Raw genomic sequence first — 19,170 nt, forward strand, 5'->3', positions numbered from 1 at the left:
TCTTCGAAAGCCAAGTCAACAAACAGATCACTGACCATCTCGAATCCCACCGTACCTTCTCCGCTGTGCAATCCGGTTTCCGAGCCGGTCATGGGTGCACCTCAGCCACGCTCAAGGTACTAAACGATATCATAACCGCCATCGATAAAAGACATTACTGTGCAGCCGTCTTCATCGACCTGGCCAAGGCTTTCGACTCTGTCAATCACCATATTCTTATCGGCAGACTCAGTAGCCTCGGTTTTTCTAATGACTGCCTTGCCTGGTTCACCAACTACTTTGCAGACAGAGTTCAGTGTGTCAAATCGGAGGGCATGTTGTCCGGTCCTCTGGCAGTCTCTATGGGGGTACCACAGGGTTCAATTCTCGGGCCGACTCTTTTCTCTGTATACATCAATGATGTTGCTCTTGCTGCGGGCGATTCCCTGATCCACCTCTACGCAGACGACACCATTCTATATACTTCCGGCCCTTCCTTGGACACTGTGCTATCTAACCTCCAAACGAGCTTCAATGCCATACAACACTCCTTCCGTGGCCTCCAACTGCTCTTAAACGCTAGTAAAACCAAATGCATGCTTTTCAACCGTTCGCTGCCTGCACCCGCACGCCCGACTAGCATCACCACCCTGGACGGTTCCGACCTAGAATATGTGGACATCTATAAGTACCTAGGTGTCTGGCTAGACTGCAAACTCTCCTTCCAGACTCATATCAAACATCTCCAATCCAAAATCAAAGCAAGAATCGGCTTTCTATTCCGCAACAAAGCCTCCTTCACTCACGCCGCCAAACTTACCCTAGTAAAACTGACTATCCTACCGATCCTCGACTTCGGCGATGTCATCTACAAAATAGCTTCCAATACTCTACTCAGCAAACTGGATGCAGTTTATCACAGTGCCATTCGTTTTGTTACTGAAGCACCTTATACGACCCACCACTGCGACCTGTATGCCCTAGTCGGCTGGCCCTCGCTACATGTTCGTCGTCAGACCCACTGGCTCCAGGTCATCTACAAGGCTATGCTAGGTAAAGTGCCGCCTTATCTCAGTTCACTGGTCACGATGGCTACACCCACCCGCAACACTCGCTCCAGCAGGTGTATCTCACTGATCATCCCTAAAGCCAAAACCTCATTTGGACGCCTTTCCTTCCAGTTCTCTGCTGCCTGCGACTGGAACGAATTGCAAAAATCTCTGAAGTTGGAGACTTTTATCTCCCTCAACAACTTTAAAAATCTGCTATCCGAGCAGCTAACCGATCGCTGCAGCTGTACATAGTCCATCTGTAAACTACCCACCCAATTTACCTACCTCACCCCCCATACTGCTTTTATTTATTTACTTTTCTGCTCTTTTGCACACCAGTATCTCTTCTTGCACATGATCATCTGATGATTTATCACTCCAGTGTTAATCTGCTAAATTGTAATTTTTCGATTTATTGCCTACCTCATGCCTTTTGCACACATTGTATATAGATTCTCTTTTTTTTCTACCATGTTATTGACTTGTTTATTGTTTACTCCATGTGTAACTCTGTGTTGTCTGTTCACACTGCTATGCTTTATCTTGGCCAGGTCGCAGTTGCAAATGAAAACTTGTTCTCAACTAGCCTACCTGGTTAAATAAAGGTGAAAAAATAAAATAAAATAAAAAAAAATAAAAAAAAAATTGAGCACATCTGCAGCAATTACTGACTGACTCTCCTGACATGTAACTTGACAGGTGACCTGCCATGATACTATGCCTTTAGAGGTGGGGGTGGAAATGCAGTTGTTGTTCAGTCACTGCATGAATATTATATATGGGATAAGCATATTCCGTTTTATTTCCTTTAACTTCTTCTTAATAGGGGGCGCCATTTCCACTTTGGGAAAAAATAGTGCCCAAATTAAACGGCCTCGCACTGTGTTCTAGATCATAGGATATGCATATTATTACTATTGGATAGAAAACACTCTGAAGTTTCTAAAACTGTTTGAATTATATCTGTGAGTAAAACAGAACTCATTTGGCAGGCAAACTTCCAAATAGGAAGTGAAAATTCTGAAATGGGTCTCTGTGAAGGGCTGCTCCTATTCAATTGCCTTGTATTTATGGATATGTATGCACTTCATACGCCTTCCACTAGATGTCAACAGGCAGTAGAACGTTGAATGAGGTGTCTAGCCTGATGTGGGACCGAATGAGAGCTTTTGGAGTGACAGGTCAGCCATATTGGCAGTATTTTGCTGCGCACCTGGGAGCACCATATCATTTTCTGCAATGCGTTAGGTAGACACGAAGAAATGCTCCGTCTGGGACGTTATTGGATACATATGAGAAAAACATCCTAAAGATGGATTTTCAACTGAGTTTGACCAGTTTATTCGACTTTTATTATGACTTTTGGAATTTTTCATTCCATGCGCCAAACTTTCATGGACACGTGAGCACCATTATGCTAGCCAAAGTTGCTAATTCGACAGAAGAAATTGACATTCTAAAACAAAATAACGATTTATTGTGGAACTAGGACTCCTGGCACTGCATTCTGATGAAAGTTCATCAAAGGTAAGAGAATATTTATGATGTTATTTCGTATTTTTGTTGAATATGTTGACTCCAACATGGCGGAGAATGGCTGAGCGCTGTCTCAGATTATTGCATGCTGTGCTTTTTACTAAAGTTTTTTTTTTTTATCTAACACAGCGGTTGCATTAAGAACCAGTGTATCTTTAATTATATGTCCAACATGTATTTTTCAGTAAAGTTTATGATGAGTTTTTCTGTTAGATTACGTGACTCTCCAAAATTTCTCCGGACAATTTGGAGCATTTTTGCGCCATGTTCACAATGTAAAACCAGGATTTGTAGCTATAAATATGCACATTTTCGAACAAAACATATATATATTGTATAGCATGATGTTATAAGACTGTCATCTGATGAAGTTGTTCAAAGATTAGTGATTATTTTTATCTCTATTTGTGGGTTTTGTGAAAGCTATCTTTGCGGTGAAAAAATGGCGTTGTGTTTTGGGCTATTGTGGTGAGCTAACATAAATATATGTTGTGTTTTCGCTGTAAAATATTTAAAAAATCGGACATGTTGGCTGGATTCACAAGATGTTTATCTTTCATTTGCTGTATTGGACTTGTGATTTCATGAAATTATATTATATGATATTCCCTGTGGCGCTAGGCTAGGCTATGCTAGTCAGCGTTTCTGATGAGGAGGATCCCGGATCCGGGAGGGTGATTCGGTAGAGGCTAAGTAAAACAAGTTTTTGTTGTTCAACCATCACCAATAGTTTAATAAAATAGATGACTATTACTTATTGGCCTATGTGTTTTCTTGCTGTGTATTCATCCAGTAAAACTGTTAATGAGTTAAAAAATATGTCCAGTTCCAGTTATGATATTGGCAAATACTGTTTGTGGTTTCTGAAAGTACAGAATAAAGAGGAATGATTAGTAATTAGAATACAATATCAGGATATAGCAATAAAACAATATTACAAGGAAGTAACATAATGAAACTGCTGTTAAAATAATATATTGAATTGACAATCACAAATGAGTTATAACAGTAACTGTTGAGCTCCACAAGGGCAGGGCAGGGCAGAACAGAGCTATGCTAAATAGGCCAAATGAAAATCTCCCATGGTCATAAGGCCAGGGTAGCTTCAAAATACAACACAAGCTAATACTTCTCTGACGCAATTAGCATTGTTCTACAGAGCTAATAGAAGAATGTAACTAGCTACATGAGCATGATTGAATATAACACCATAAAGGTTATGAAATTAGTAACGTTACCTCGCGTGTCCGCGGTAGTAAGGAATACACACAATATATTATACTCCATACATACAGTGAGCTACAGTAGAAATGACATAACACGACATACAGAAACTATTATAACATAATAAGGCACTTACTTTGATATAAACGCACACATTTCCAAAGTTATTATCATGTAGTGAAAACAACAATGAATGTGATGCGGGCCCCAGACGGAAAATGTGAACACTTGTGTGCAGGTCCTGTTTTGACTGGAGACGCGCACATTTCTGCAGACTTGATTTGCAGAAACAATTGGGAAGTGCTTGGGGAAGTTTGTTCGGGTCAGTAATGCATAAAAAGTTAATTGTCCGCAAAAGTGAAATGGCCTACTTTTATGTGAATTAATGAGGAGGCGGAACACACCTCAATTCAAACTGTTGTTAGAAAAGAAAGACTTGTGAGAAAATAATTTGAAATGAACAAATTGAAACAGTCTATAAATAAAAACAGTCAGCGTGCCTTGGTTTGAGGGCAGTGCGGATTAACTGTCCTGTTTCGTAACAATTACACTTTGTAACAGTGTGCGCATTCTGACATCACGTGCATAAAACAACTCGCGTTGGGCGACCGTTAGAGATATTTTATAACTCACGTATGAAAAGCTTAACATATATAGCCTAAGAAACAAGGTTCATGAAGTCAATAACTTGCTTGAAACAGATGACATTCATATTTTGACTATCTCTGAAACTCACTTTGATAATACCTTTGATGATACAGTGGTAGCAATACATGGTTATAACATCTACCGAAAAGACAGAAATGCCAATCGGGACAGTATTATGGTCCATATTCAGAACCACATTCCTGTAAAGCTTAGAGAGGATCTCAAGTGAAATACTGTTGAAGTAATATGGCTACAGGTTAATCTGCCTCACCTACAGTCAGTATTTATTAAATTTTTATTTCACCTTTATTTAACCAGGTAGGCCAGTTGAGAACAAGTTCTCATTTACAACTGCCACCTGGCCAAGATGAAGCAAAGCAGTGCGACACAAACACAGAGTTACACATGGAATAAACAAACATACAGTCAATAACACAATAGAAAAGTATATAAACAGTGTGTGCAAATGTAGTAAGATTAGGGAGGTAAGGCAATACATAGGCCATAGTGGTGAAATAATTCCAATTTAGCAATTAAACACTGGAGTGATAGATGTGCAGAAGATGAATGTGCAAGTAGAGATACTTGGGTGCAAAGGAGGAAAAATAAATAAAACACAGGTGCAGTGATCTGTGAGCTGCTCTGACAGCTGGTGCTTAAAGTTAGAGAGGGAGATATGAGTCTCCAACTTCAGTGATTTTTGCAATTCGTTCCATCACTGGCAGCGGAGAACTGAAAGGAATGGCGGCCAAAGGGGGAATTGGCTTTGGGGGTGACCAGTGAAATATACCTGCTGGAGCGTGTGCTACGGGTGGGTGCTGCTATGGTGAACAGTGAGCTAAGATAAGGCGGGGCTTTACCTAGCAAAGACTTATAGATGACCTGGAGCCAGTGGGTTTGGCGACAAATATGAAGTGAGGGCCAGCCAACGAGAGCATACAGGTCACAGTGGTGGGTAGTATATGGGGCTTTGGTGACAAAACGGATGGCACTGTGATAGACTGCATCCAATTTGCTGAGTAGAGTGTTGGAGGCTATTTTGTAAATGACATAGCCGAAGTCAAGGATCGGTAGGATAGTCAGTTTTACGAGGGTATGTTTGGCAGCATGAGTGCAACAGGCCCTCCGATTTGACACACTGAACTCTGTCTGAGAAGTAGTTGGTGAACCAGGCGAGGCAGTCATTTGAGGAACCAAGGCTGTTGAGTCTGCCGATAAGAATGTGGTGATTGACAGAGTCAAAAGCCTTGGCCAGGTCGATGAATACTGGATAACATGTGTGAAATGCTTGATAATGTACAGTTGAAGTCGGAAGTTTACATACACCTTTTCCAAATACATTTAAACTCAGTTTTTCACAATTCCTGACATTTAATCCTAGTAAAAAATCCCTGTTTAAGGTCAATTAGGATCACCATCACTTTATTTTAAGAATGTGAAATGTCAGAATATTAGTAGAGAGAATGATTTATTTCAACTTTTATTTCTTTCATCACATTCCCAGTGGGTCAGAAGTTTACATACACTAAATTAGTATTTGGTAACGTTGCCTTTAAATTGTTTAACGTGGATCAAACGTTTCGGGTAGCCTTCCAGAAGCTTCCCACAATAAGTAGGGTGAATTTTGGCCCATTCCTCCTGACAGAGCTGGTGTAACTGAGTCAGGTTTGTAGGCCTCCTTGCTCGCACACGCTTTTTCAGTTCTGCCCACAAATTTTCTATAGGATTGAGATCAAGGCTTTGTGATGGCCACTCCAATACCATGACTTTGTTGTCCTTAAGCCATTTTGCCACAACTTTGGAAGTATGCTTGGGGTCATTGTTCATTTGCGACCAAGCTTTAACTTCCTGACTGATGTCTTGAGATGTTGCTTCAATATATCCACATAATTTTTAATCCTCATGATGCTATCTATTTTGTGAAGTGCACCAGTCCCTCCTGCAGCAAAGCCCCCCGACAACATGATGCTGCCACCACCGTGCTTCACGGTTGGGATGGTTTTCTTCGGCTTGCAAGCCTCCCCCTTTTTCCTCCAAATATAAAGATGGTCATTATGGCCAAACAGTTCAGTTTTTGTTTCATCAGACCAGAGGACATTTCTCCAAAAAGTATGATCTTTGTCCCCATGTGCAGTTGCAAGCCGTAGTCTGGCTTTTTTATGGCGGTTTTGGAGCAGTGACTTCTTCCTTGCTGAGTGGCCTTGCAGGTTATGTTGATATAGGAATCGTTTTACTGTGGATATACTGTAACGGCTGATTTCTTCCTCTTCCTCCTCCTCTTCGTCATAATTTATTTGCAAATTATGGTGGAAAATAAGTACACTGCTCAAAAAAATAAAGGGAACACTAAAATAACACATCCTAGATCTGAATGAATGAAATATTCTTATTAAATACATTTTGCTTTACATAGTTGAATGTGCTGACAACAAAATCACACAAAAATTATCAATGGAAATCAAATTTATCAACCCATGGAGGTCTGGATTTGGAGTCACACTCAAAATTAAAGTGGAAAACCACACCACAGGCTGACCCAACTTTGATGTAATGTCCTTAAAACAAGTCAAAATGAGGCTCAGTAGTGTGTGTGGCCTCCACGTACCTGTATGACCTCCCTACAACTCCTGGGCATGCTCCTGATGAGGTGGCGGATGGTCTCCTGAGGGATCTCCTCCCAGACCTGGACTAAAGCATCCGCCAACTCCTGGACAGTCTGTGGTGCAACGTGGCGTTGGTGGATGGAGCGAGACATGATGTCCCAGATGTGCTCAATTGGATTCAGGTCTGAGGAACGGGCGGGCCAGTCCATAGCATCAATGCCTTCCTCTTGCAGGAACTGCTGACACTCCAGCCACATGAGGTCTAGCATTGTCTTGCATTAGGAGGAACCCAGGGCCAACCGCACCAGCATATGGTCTCACAAGGGGTCTGGGGATCTCATCTCGGTACCTAATGGCAGTCAGGCTACCTCTGGCGAGGACATGGAGGGCTGTGCGGCCCCCAAAGAAATGCCACCACACACCATGACTGACCCACCGCCAAATCGGTCATGCTGGAGGATGTTGCAGGCAGCAGAACGTTCTCCATGGCGTCTCCAGACTCTGTCACGTCTGTCACGTGCTCAGTGTGAACCTGCTTGCATCTGTGAAGAGCACAGGGCGCCAGTGGCGAATTTACCAATCTTGCTGTTCTCTGGCAAATGCCAAACGTCCTGCACGGTGTTGGGCTGTAAGCACAACCCCCACCTGTGGACGTCGGGCCCTCATACCACCCTCATGGAGTCTGTTTCTGACCGTTTGAGCAGACACATGCACATTTGTGGCCTGCTGGAGGTCATTTTGCAGGGCTTTGGCAGTGCTCCAACTGCTCCTCCTTGCACAAAGGCGGAGGTAACGGTCCTGCTGCTGGGTTGTTGCCCTCCTACGGCCTCCTCCACGTCTCCTGATGTACTGGCCTGTCTCCTGGTAGCGCCTCCATGCTCTGGACACTACGCTGACAGACACAGCAAACCTTCTTGCCACAGATCGCATTGATGTGCCATCCTGGATGAGCTGCACTACCTGAGCCACTTGTGTGGGTTGTAGACTCCGTCTCATGCTACCACTAGAGTGAAAGCACCGCCAGCATTCAAAAGTGACCAAAACATCAGCCAGGAAGCATGGGAACTGAGAAGTGGTCTGTGGTCACCACCTGCAGAACCACTCCTTTATTGGGGGTGTCTTGCTAATTGCCTATAATTTCCACCTTTTGTCTATTCCATTTGCACAACAGCATGTGAAATGTATTGTCAATCAGTGTTGCTTCCTAAGTGGACAGTTTGATTTCACAGAAGTGTGATTGACTTGGAGTTACATTGTGTTGTTTAAGTGTTCCCTTTATTTTTTTGAGCAGTGTATTTGGTCACCTACAAACATGCAAGATTTCTGGCTCTCACAGACCTGTAATTTCTTCTTTAAGAGGCTCCTCTGTCCTCCACTCGTTACCTGTATTAATGGCACCTGTTTGAACTTGTTATCAGTATAAAAGACACCTGTCCACAACCTCAAACAGTCACACTCCAAACTCCACTATGGCCAAGACCAAAGAGCTGTCAAAGGACACCAGAAACAAAATTGTAGACCTCCGTGTTTGGAGGAAGAAGAAGGATGATTACAACCCCAAGAACACCATCTCAACCGTGAAGCATAGAGGTGGAAACATCATTCTTTGGGGATGCTTTTCTGCAAAGGGGACAGGACGACTGCACCGTATTGAGGGGAGGATGGATGGGGCCATGTATCGCGAGATCTTGGCCAACAACCCCCTTCCCTCAGTAAGAGCATTGAAGATGGGTCGTGGCTGGGTCTTCCAGCATGACAACGACCCGAAACACACAGCCAGGGCAACTAAGGAGTGGCTCCGTAAGAAGCATCTCAAGGTCCTGGAGTGGCCTAGCCAGTCTCCAGACCTGAACCCAATAGAAAATCTTTGGAGGGAGCTGAAAGTCCGTATTGCCCAGCGACAGCCCCGAAACCTGAAGGATCTGGAGAAGGTCTGTATGGAGGAGTGGGCCAAAATCCCTGCTGCAGTGTGTGCAAACCTGGTCAAGAACTACAGGAAACATATGATCTCTGTAATTGCAAACAAAGGTTTCTGTACCAAATATTAAGTTCTGCTTTTCTGATGTATCAAATACTTATGTCATGCAATAAAATGCAAATTAATTACTTAAAAATCATACAATGTGATTTTCTGGATTTTTGTTTTAGATTCCGTCTCACAGTTGAAGTGTACCTATGATAAAAAATTACAGACCTCTACATGCTTTGTTAGTAGGAAAACCTGCAAAATCGGCAGTGTTTCAAATACTTGTTCTCCCTACTGTATGTACATACTACCTCAATTGGCCCAACCAACCAGTGCTCCCGCACATTGGCTAACCGGGCTATCTGCATTGTGTCCCGCCACCCACCACCCACCAACTCCTCTTTACGCTACTGCATCTCTCTGTTCAGCATATATGCATAGTCACTTTAACCATATCTACATGTACATAGTACCTTAATCAGCCTGACTAACCAGTGTCTGTATGTAGCCTCGCTACTTTTTTCACTGTCTTTTTACTGTTGTTTTTATTTCTTTACTTACCTATTGTTCACCTAATACCTTTTTTGCACTATTGGTAAGAGCCTGTAAGTAAGCATTTCACTGTAAGGTCTACACCTGTTGTATTCGGCGGACGTGACAAAAAAAACTTTGATTTGATTTGATGTATGTAGCCATGAACTGCTTTGAAGACTGGTCATGGCTCACATCAATACCATTATCCCAGAAACCCTAGACCCACTCCAATTTGCATACTGCACCAACAGATCCACAGATGATGCAATCTCTATTGCACTCCACACTGCCCATTCACACCTGGACAAAAGGAACACCTATGTGAGAATGCAATTCATTGACTACAGCTCAGCTTTCAACTCCAGGTGGTAAGGGTAGGTAACAAAACATCCGCCATGCTGATCCTCAACACAGGGGCCCCTCAGGGGTGTGTGCTCAGTCCACTCCTGTTCTCGCTGTTCACTCATGACTGCACAGCCAGGCATGACTCCAACACCATCATTAAGTTTGCTGATGACACAACAACGGTAGGCCTGATCACCGACAACGATGAGAATCTATAAGGAAGAGGTCAGAGACCTGACCTTGTGGTGCAAGAACAACAGCATCTTCCTCAACGTGTTCAAAACAAAGGAGATGATCGTGGACTACAGGAAAAGGAGGACAGAGCACACCCATATTCTCATCGACGGGGCTGTAGTGGAGCAGGTTGAGAACTTCAAGTTCCTTGGCGTCCAAATCACCAACAAACTAACATGGTCCAAGCACACTGAGACTGTTGTGAAGAGGGCACGACAAGAGGGCACGACAACGGCCCAGTACATCACCGGAGCCAAGCTTCCTGCCATCAATGACCTCTATACCAGGCGGTGTCAGAGGAAGGCCCTAAAAATTGTCAAAGACTCCAGCCACCCTAGTCATAGACTGTTCTCTCTGCTACCGCACGGCAAGCGGTACCGGAGCACCAAGTCTAGGTCCAAGAGGCTTCTAAACAGCGTCTACCCCCAAGCCATAAGACTCCCAAATAGCTAATCAAATCACAACCAGGACTATTTGCATTCCCCCCACCCTCGTCTACACTGCTGCTACTCTCTGTTATTATCTATGCATAATCACTAAAATAACTATATCTACATGTACATATTACCTCAATTACCTCGACACCGGTGCCCTCGCACATTGACTCTGTACCGATACCCCCTGTATATAGCCCCGCTATTGTTATTTACTGCTGCTCTTTAATTATTTGTTATTCTTATCTCTTACCCCCCCCCTTTTATTAGGTATTTTCTTAAAATAGCATTGTTGGTTAAGGGCTTGTAAGTGAGCATTTCACTGTAAGATCTACACCTGTTTTATTCGGCACATGTGACAAATAACATTTGATTTGATTTACAATACGTTTTCTAGTGATTCTTATGTTGATGATGTAAAGAATATTTGCTGGTCTGTGGTGTGTAATGAGGAGCAACCAGACTCTGCACTTGACACATTTTTACAATTGCTTACTATTAAGCATGTACCCAGGCAGTATTGAGTAACCTGGAAAAAGGTGCCCATTTCAAACGGCCTCGTACTCAATTCTTGCTCGTACAATATGCATATTATTATTACTATTGGATAGAAAACACTCTCTAGTTTCTAAAACCGTTTGAATTATTTCTCTGAGTGAAACAGAACTCATTCTGCAGCCCACTTCCTGACAGGAAGTGAGATTTCTGAAATCGAGGTCTCTGTTCAAAGGCTTGCCTATAAATGGGCATGATACGTATTGGTATACATGTACGTCATACACCTTCCCCTAGATGTCAAGAGGAAGTGAGAGAAGAAATGAAGTGATTATCTTGGTCTGAGGTCGAATAAATCCTCTTGGAATGACGTGTCCGCCATTTCCTGTTTTTTCGAAAGCGCGAAGATGAACCTGGAATCGCCTTCTGGAAAGCTGTCGTTATAGGCGAAAACTATCTCCGGCTTTGATTTTATTTGATACATGTTACAATATCATCGTAAAGTATGTTTTTTCAATATAGTTTTATTAGATTATTGAAATTTATTCGGGACGTTAGGCGTGTTGCGTTGTTTGACTTTGTTCACGAAGGAGAGCTTCGCACAACTGGGCCAGTGTGCTTGCTAATTCAAGAGGGAAAGAGGTTGTTCTAAACCCAAACAACGACTGTTCTGGACAAAGGACCCCTTGTACAACATTCTGATGGAAGATCACCAAAAGTAGGACCCATTTTGGGATGCTATTTCATATATCTGTCGAACTGTGCTATCGCTGCCATTTGCCTTGAATCAATGCTGTTGTGTGTTAGCTATTGTAGTAAGCTAATATAACGCCATATTGTGTTTTCGCTGTAAAACACTTAAAAAATCGGAAATATTGGCTGTATTCACAAGATCTTTGTCTTTCATTTGCTATACACCATATATTTTTCAGAAATGTTTTATGATGAGTATTTAGGTATTTGACGTTGGTGTCTGTAATTACTCTGGTTGCTTCGGTGCTATTTCTGACGGTAGCTGTGATGGTAGCATCAATGTAAAACTGATTTATACCTCAAATATGCACATTTTTCAAACAAAACATAGATTTATTGTGTAACATGTTATAGGACTGTCATCTGATGAAGTTGTTTCTTGGTTAGTTTGGTTGGTTCTTGGTTAGTTAGGTTGGCTTTGTGCATGCTACCTGTGCTGTGAAAAATGTCTGTCCTTTTTTCTATTTGGTGGTGAGCTAACATAAATATACGTGGTGTTTTCGCTGTAAAACATTTAAAAAATCGGACATGTTGGCTGGATTCACAAGATGTTTATCTTTCAAATGCTGTATTGGACTTGTTAATGTGTGAAAGTTAAATATTTCTAAAAAATATATTTTGAATTTCGCGCCCTGCACTTGAGCTGGATGTTGTCATAAGTGTACCGGTGTCGGGCTTGCAGCCTGAAGAAGTTAAGAACATGAAACATATTGTAAATCCCCTTGGATTGATGAGGAATTTAAACATGTTTTGTTTGAGAGGGATGAGGCAAAAGGTATGACAAATACGTCTGTTAGCTCAGGAAGGTCCCTTAGAAATCTGGATTCCCAATGAAAACCCATTGAAAAGAGAGTGACCTCAAAAGAAAGAAAATCTGAATGGTTTGTCCTCTGGGTTTTTGCCTGCCAAATAAGTTATGTTATAGTCACAGACATGCTTCAAACAGTTTTAGAAACGTCAGAGTGTTTTCTATCCAATACTAATAATAATATGCATATATTTGCATCTGGGACTGAATAGGAGGCAGTTTACTCTGGGCACGCTTTTCATCCAAATGTGAAAATGCTATCCTAGAGAAGTTAAATCATGAATTTACTGTGGTTAACTTCTCTAGGATAGGGGGCAGCATTTTCACGTTTTTTTTGTTGAGGTCACTCTCTTTTCAATGGATTTTCATTGGGAATCCAGATTTCTAAGGGACCTTCCTGCAGAGAAATGAAGAAGTAGCCATGTTCAGAATGAGGCTCCAGTGAAGTGTACTGTTTGTTAGAGGCGCGTGACCAGAAAGCATGCTACACATTGTTTTCCTCCGGTATTGAACACACATCATCCCGTCTTCAATTTTATCGATTATTTACGTAAAAAAATACCTAAAGTTGTATTACAAAAGTAGTTTGAAATGTTTGGACAAAGCTTACAGGTAACTTTTGAGATATTTTGTAGTCACGTTGTGCAAGTTGGAACCGGTGTTTTTCTGGATCAAACGCGCCAAATAAATTGACATTTTGGATATATATTGACGGAATTAATTGAACAAAAGCACCATTTGTGATGTTTATGGGACATATTGGAGTGCCAACAGAAGAAGCTTGTCAAAGGTAAGGCATGAATTATATCTTTATTTCTGCGTTTTGTGTCGCGCCGGGAAGGTTGAAATATGATGGTCTGGGATTGTTAGCTGGGGTGCTATCCGCAGATAATAGCATTGTTTGCTTTCGCCGTAAAGCATTTTTTTAATCTTACATGTTGGCTGGATTCACAACCAGTATAGCTTTGATTTGGTATATTGAATGTGTGATTTCATGAAAGTAACATTTTTATAGTAATTTATTTGAATTTGGCGCTCTGCATTTTCACTGGATGTTGGCCAGGTGGGACGCTACCGTCCCACATATCCCAGAGAGGTTAATCACATTTTTTGGAAAGCTGAGTGTGGCTAGTGAAAGCAATTTCACTAGCCACACCCAGACCTGATTACTGCCAGACCTGTTGAATCAAGAAATCACTTAAATAGAACCTGTCTGACAAAGTGAAGTAGGCCAAAAGATCTCAAAAAGCAAGACATCATGCCGCGATTCAAAGAAATTCAGGAACAGATGAGAAACAAAGTAATTGACATCTATCAGTCTGGAAAGGGTTACAAATCAATTTATAAAGCTTTGGGACTCCAGCAAACCACGGTGAGAGCCATTATCCACAAATGGAGAAAACTTGGAACAGTGGTTTGGCCGGCCTACCAAAATTACCCCAAGAGCGCAGCGACGACTCATCCAAGAGGTCACAAAAGAACCCCCAACAACATCTAAAGAACTGCAGGCCTCACTTGCCTCAGTTAAGGTCAGTGTTCATGACTCAACCATAAGAAAGAGACTGGGCAAAAATGGCATCCATGGCAGAGTTCCAAGGCGAAAACCACTGCTGACCAAAAAGGACATAAAGGCTCGTCTTGATGATCCCCAAGACTTTTGGGAAAATATTCTGTGGACTGACGAGACAAAAGTAGAACTTTTTGGAAGATGTGCGTCCCGTTACATCTGGCGTAAAAGTAACACAGCATTTCAGAAAAAGAACATCATACCAACAGTCAAATATGGTGCTGGTAGTGTGATGGTCTGGGGCTACTTCAGGACCTGGACGACTTGCTGTGATTGATGGAACCATGAATTCTGCTCTCTACCAAAAATCCTGAACTAGAGTGTCCGGCCATCAGTTCCTGACCTCAAGCTGAAGCGCACTTGGGTTCTGCAGCAGGACAATGATCCAAAACACATCAGCAAGTCCACCTCTGAATGGATTAAAAAAACAAAATGAAGGTTTTGGAGTGGCCTAGTCAAAGTCCGGACTTGAATCCGATTGAGATGCTGTGGCGTGACCTTAAAAAGGCGGTTCATGCTCGAAAACCCTCCAATGTGGCTGAATTAAAAGAATTCTGCAAAGAAGAGTTAGCCAAAATTCCTCCACAGCGATGTGAAAGACTCATTGCCAGTTATCGCAAACGCTTGATTGCAGTTGTTGCTGAGGGTGGAACAACCAGTTATTTAGGGGGCAATTACTTTTTCACATAGGGCCATGACGGTTCGGATAGCTTTTTTCCCGTAATAAATAAAATCATCACTTAAAAACTGCATTTTGTGTTTACTTGGGTTAAATTTGTTTGATGATCTGAAACATTTAAGTGTGACAAATGTGCAAAAAAATAAGAAATCAGGAAGGGGGCAAATACTTTTTCACAGCACTGTATGTATGCGAATGACTCAACACTATACACGTCAGCTACTACAGCTACTGAAATGACTGCAACACTTAAAGAGCTGCAGTTTGTTTCAGAATGGGTGGCAAGGAATAAGTTATTGCTAAATATTTCAAAAACTAAAAGCATTGTATTTAGGACAAATCATTCACTAAACCCTAAACCTCAACTAAATCGTTGTGTAATGAATAATGTGAAAAATGAGCACGTTGAGGTGACTAAACTACTTGGAGTAACCCTGGACTGTAAACTGTCATGGTCAAAACATATTGATAAAACAGTAGCTAAGATGGCGAGAAGTCTGTCTATAATAAAGCGCTTCTTAACACTATCAACAAGGCAGGTCCAACAGGCCTTAGTTTTGTCACACCTAGACTACTGTTCAGTAGTGTGGTCAGGTGCCACAAAGAAGAAGGGCTCAGAACAGGGCAGCACAGCTGGCCCTTAAAAGTACTCTGGGAGCTAACATTAATGATATGCATGTCAATCTCTCATGGCTCTAAGTGGAGGAGAGATTGACTTCATCACTACTGGTTTTTGTAAGAAGTGTTGACAAGCTGAATGTACCGAGCTGTCTGTTTAAAATACTAGCACACAGCTCGGACACCAATGCACACCCCACAAGACATAACACCAGAGGTCTCTTCACAATCACCAAGTCCAGAACAGACTATGGGAGGCGCACAGTACTACATAGAGCCATGACTACATGGAACTCTATTCCACATCAGGTAACTGATGAAAGCAGTAGAATCAGATACAAAAACAGGTAACAATACAACATATGGAACAGCAGGGACTGTGAAAAGACACACACAAAGGTACTTACACACACATGCGCACACAAGCGCTTGCATACACACATACATTGTAATATTGTTGTATGGTGGTATTATACTGTACATGTTTTATTGTAGATATGTAGTGGTGCATTAATTTTATATGATGAACTGCTTTATATTTTGTTTTATATATAATGTAAGTGCCTTCATGTTTTTGGACCTCAGGAAGAGTAGCTGCTGCCTTAAATACAAATACTGAACAAATACATTTTGTTTCTGAAATGTCCTGCTAATGCCAGAGGTAGTTGAACATCTCATCAGCCAAGCTCTCTCTCAGGCATCTACTGTATGGAATGGGCCAGGCATCTCACATACCCTCATACCCACATATCCACTCAACCATAGAGATAATATAATTCACTATAATTCAGAAATCTAGGTACAGATCTAGGATCAGCTTCCCCTCCCACAACCTTAACCATTAGCGTGGGAAATGCTAAACTCACCCAAGATCAGCATGCAGGGGCAACTTCACTCTACTCCTAGTCCTCTTTGCAATAAAGAAATACAACTTCCACATACACAAAACAAGCTCTCAAAACCCAGCTAGTTCAGAGTCTTCTACCCAAAGTCCCAGTCAAATAGTTCACAGCTGCCTACCTTCACAGTATGTGGAGTCCCCATGGATGGAGGCAAAGCCGCTCTTGCACTCACACTCCGCTCTGGTATTCCGGTTTTTACACTCCGAATTTTCCCCACAAATGAGTCCCTCTGAGCAGAAGTCGTAGCCTGGGAGAGAGGGGGACAAACTTCTGACTCAACAGTCTGGGTTTGACTGGGATCACACAGGGTGCTGACAGTAGGGTTGGGCGAAGTGGTGAGGTAGAAAATGAGCCGGCATTCCTGGAAAAAGCTTGTAACCCAAAATCTAATTTTCAGGAATTAGAGAATATGTTGTTGATCTAACACCATATTCTAACACAAACTCAAAAGTTCACAAAACTGTAGTACCAAGAGCAAAGAATGGGGCATGGAAACGCTATGATTTTGTGGAACGCTTTGAGTTTGTAGCTTTCCCCAGACAAACACACATACACAATAAATAATCTACAGGAAAAATGCCTGCTGAAAAGAGCGAGTGTAATCCATCAAACAGGTGCACACAGACAGACAGCCAATCTACCAGACAACCAGACAGACAGACTGATGATTGACAGACACAGAGAGGCAGGCAGGCAGACACAGGCCTGCATGTACAGTAGACGACTCAGTCGTCTCCTCTCTTGATCTGAACCCATCTCTCCCTTCATTCCCAGTAATGAGTAGTGCCAGTCAAACTCTCTGTGAAATCCCCCCTCTGAACCTCAGTGCTTAGGGATCTATTGGCATTCTACATTCTCTCTTTCTCTCTCTCTCTTTCAGTGCATTCTGGAAGGTTTTTGTTGTTGAGAGGCCGTATGGAGGGCTCTGTCCTTACTTATAACGAAGCAAAACTCTGTTATGCATAGCATGGAGAGATAGAGCCCCCCTTTGCTTCCAGGGTGTTTCCAGTGGAGTTGTGATGAGCTTAAAATGTTGGGGATTGTACTTGGGCTCGGAGAGGTGGGTCAGGAAGGACTGAGAGGGGCTGTCACAGGCAGTGGTGTCAAGACTGGCCAGGTGGAGGTGGCTTTTTCCCAAGTGTCATATAGAGGGAGGGGGCTGATAATCAACAGCCGGGCGACATTCTTCCTGTGGCATAAACTGGTTGTTCTCAACCCCCCCCCCCCCCCCCCCCCCCCCCGCAACGCAAGCTGGTGGATTTTTTCTAGTCGGGCAGTGTTGCACATGTCTGTCCACGAAGGAGTATAGGGCCTGGTAGAACTGGAGAGCAGGGTGGCTGCATTACAACTAAAGGTGGCGCAGAGACTGCTGTACCATACTGATGTCGGCTGGAGGGAACCAGAATGCACGCTGATGGATTAGGGTTGGACCGGCAGCTGTTCATCATGAGACTGGAGAGGCTGAGTACAGCAGGTCTCTCTGATTTTTACTCTGCAGTGCTGAGGGCCTGGCAGCTGCTAAGGACCACACGAGAAGGCGGTTTGGAGCCTGGGCTGTGGGTGTGTGGAGGAGCCTATCTTCCAGAATCTAGACATCCTTTTGAGATTGGTTCAATCGGCCATCCTTCAGAAGCGACTGATGGCAGCGGGTTTACTGGGTGACCTTTGGATGCGGAGGGGTATAAGCCTCGGAAGTCCTGGCACAACATACAGGACTAACATCTCTTAGGCTGCTGGAGAAATTCCTGGGGGAGGTCCAGGAGGCACTGTCTGGGGTAAGGGGGGTGTTGCAGCAGCCAAAGGGGGATGGGCCACAATGTTTCCGCCACTGAAGATGACAGCAGAGACTGGAGACTGGCAAGAGGGTATGGAGGACTTGTTACATTTTAACACTCCAAGCCTGGGGGAGTTTGAGGGAGTGGGAGGTAAAGCCCTGTACAACCTCTGCATTAACGTGAGGAACATTAGGAGCCTAACAGGAGTGAAGGCACATCAGTGGTAGGGGAAATGTGTGGCAGAGAGTGTGGTGGGTTTTAGATAGAGAGGCTCTACAAACTCCCAGTACCAAAGATATCAGGGGACCTCCAGTGGAGGGTTCTACATGGAGACCTGGCCACTAACAGCTGGTTGGCATGGGGCGACCCGGGAGTCGGACAGGTTTGTCCTTTCTGTGTCATGAGTGAAACTGGGCATCATGTTTTCTGTGTGCCTCAGGTTAATGGCATTAATGTCTCTGTTGGAATGTCTGTGTGAGATGTAGGGGGTGGAGTTTACTGTCGGGATGTTTATAATGGAGTACAGGTATTCGAATAAGGAAAAGGCCAAATGTGTGTTTGAATTTTTGTTTGCTCAGGCAAAGTTGGTTATTTGGCTAACAAGGAGGAACGGGGTCAAAGGTGGGGGGATAACAGACCCTTTACTATTATTTAATGGGATGGTCTCTGTGCGCCTTAGAGTGGAATTTGAGTTCCATAAAATGATAAAAAGTGTGGAGATGTGCATCATGTGTTTTCTGTGTGCCTCAAGTTAATGGCATTAATGTCTCTGTTGGAATGTCTGTGTGAGAGGTAGGGGGTGGAGTTTACTGTCGGGATGTTTATAATGGAGTACAGGTATTCTAATAAGGAAAAGGCCAAATGTGTGTTTGAATTTTTGTTTGCTCAGGCAAAGTTGGTTATTTGGCTAACAAGGAGGAACGGGGTCAAAGGTGGGGGGATAACAGACCCTTTACTATTATTTAATGGGATGGTCTCTGTGCGCCTTAGAGTGGAATTTGAGTTCCATGAAATGATA

At 42.9% G+C, this 19,170-nt stretch overlaps 1 protein-coding gene across 1 annotated transcript in view; it reads right to left on the reverse strand.

The window, feature by feature from the left end:
- LOC139576292 (protein kinase C-binding protein NELL1-like) overlaps positions 1-19,170 on the reverse strand; it is a 528,592-nt gene that overhangs the window by 307,446 nt on the left and 201,976 nt on the right. Inside the window, exon 12 of the mRNA XM_071402224.1 lies at positions 16,496-16,624. Within this exon, the coding sequence (XP_071258325.1) occupies positions 16,496-16,624 (129 nt within the window). The remainder of the gene's footprint in view (positions 1-16,495; positions 16,625-19,170) is intronic.

The sequence above is a fragment of the Salvelinus alpinus genome, chromosome 5, assembly GCF_045679555.1.
Source record: "Salvelinus alpinus chromosome 5, SLU_Salpinus.1, whole genome shotgun sequence".
Lineage (NCBI taxonomy): Eukaryota > Metazoa > Chordata > Actinopteri > Salmoniformes > Salmonidae > Salvelinus > Salvelinus alpinus.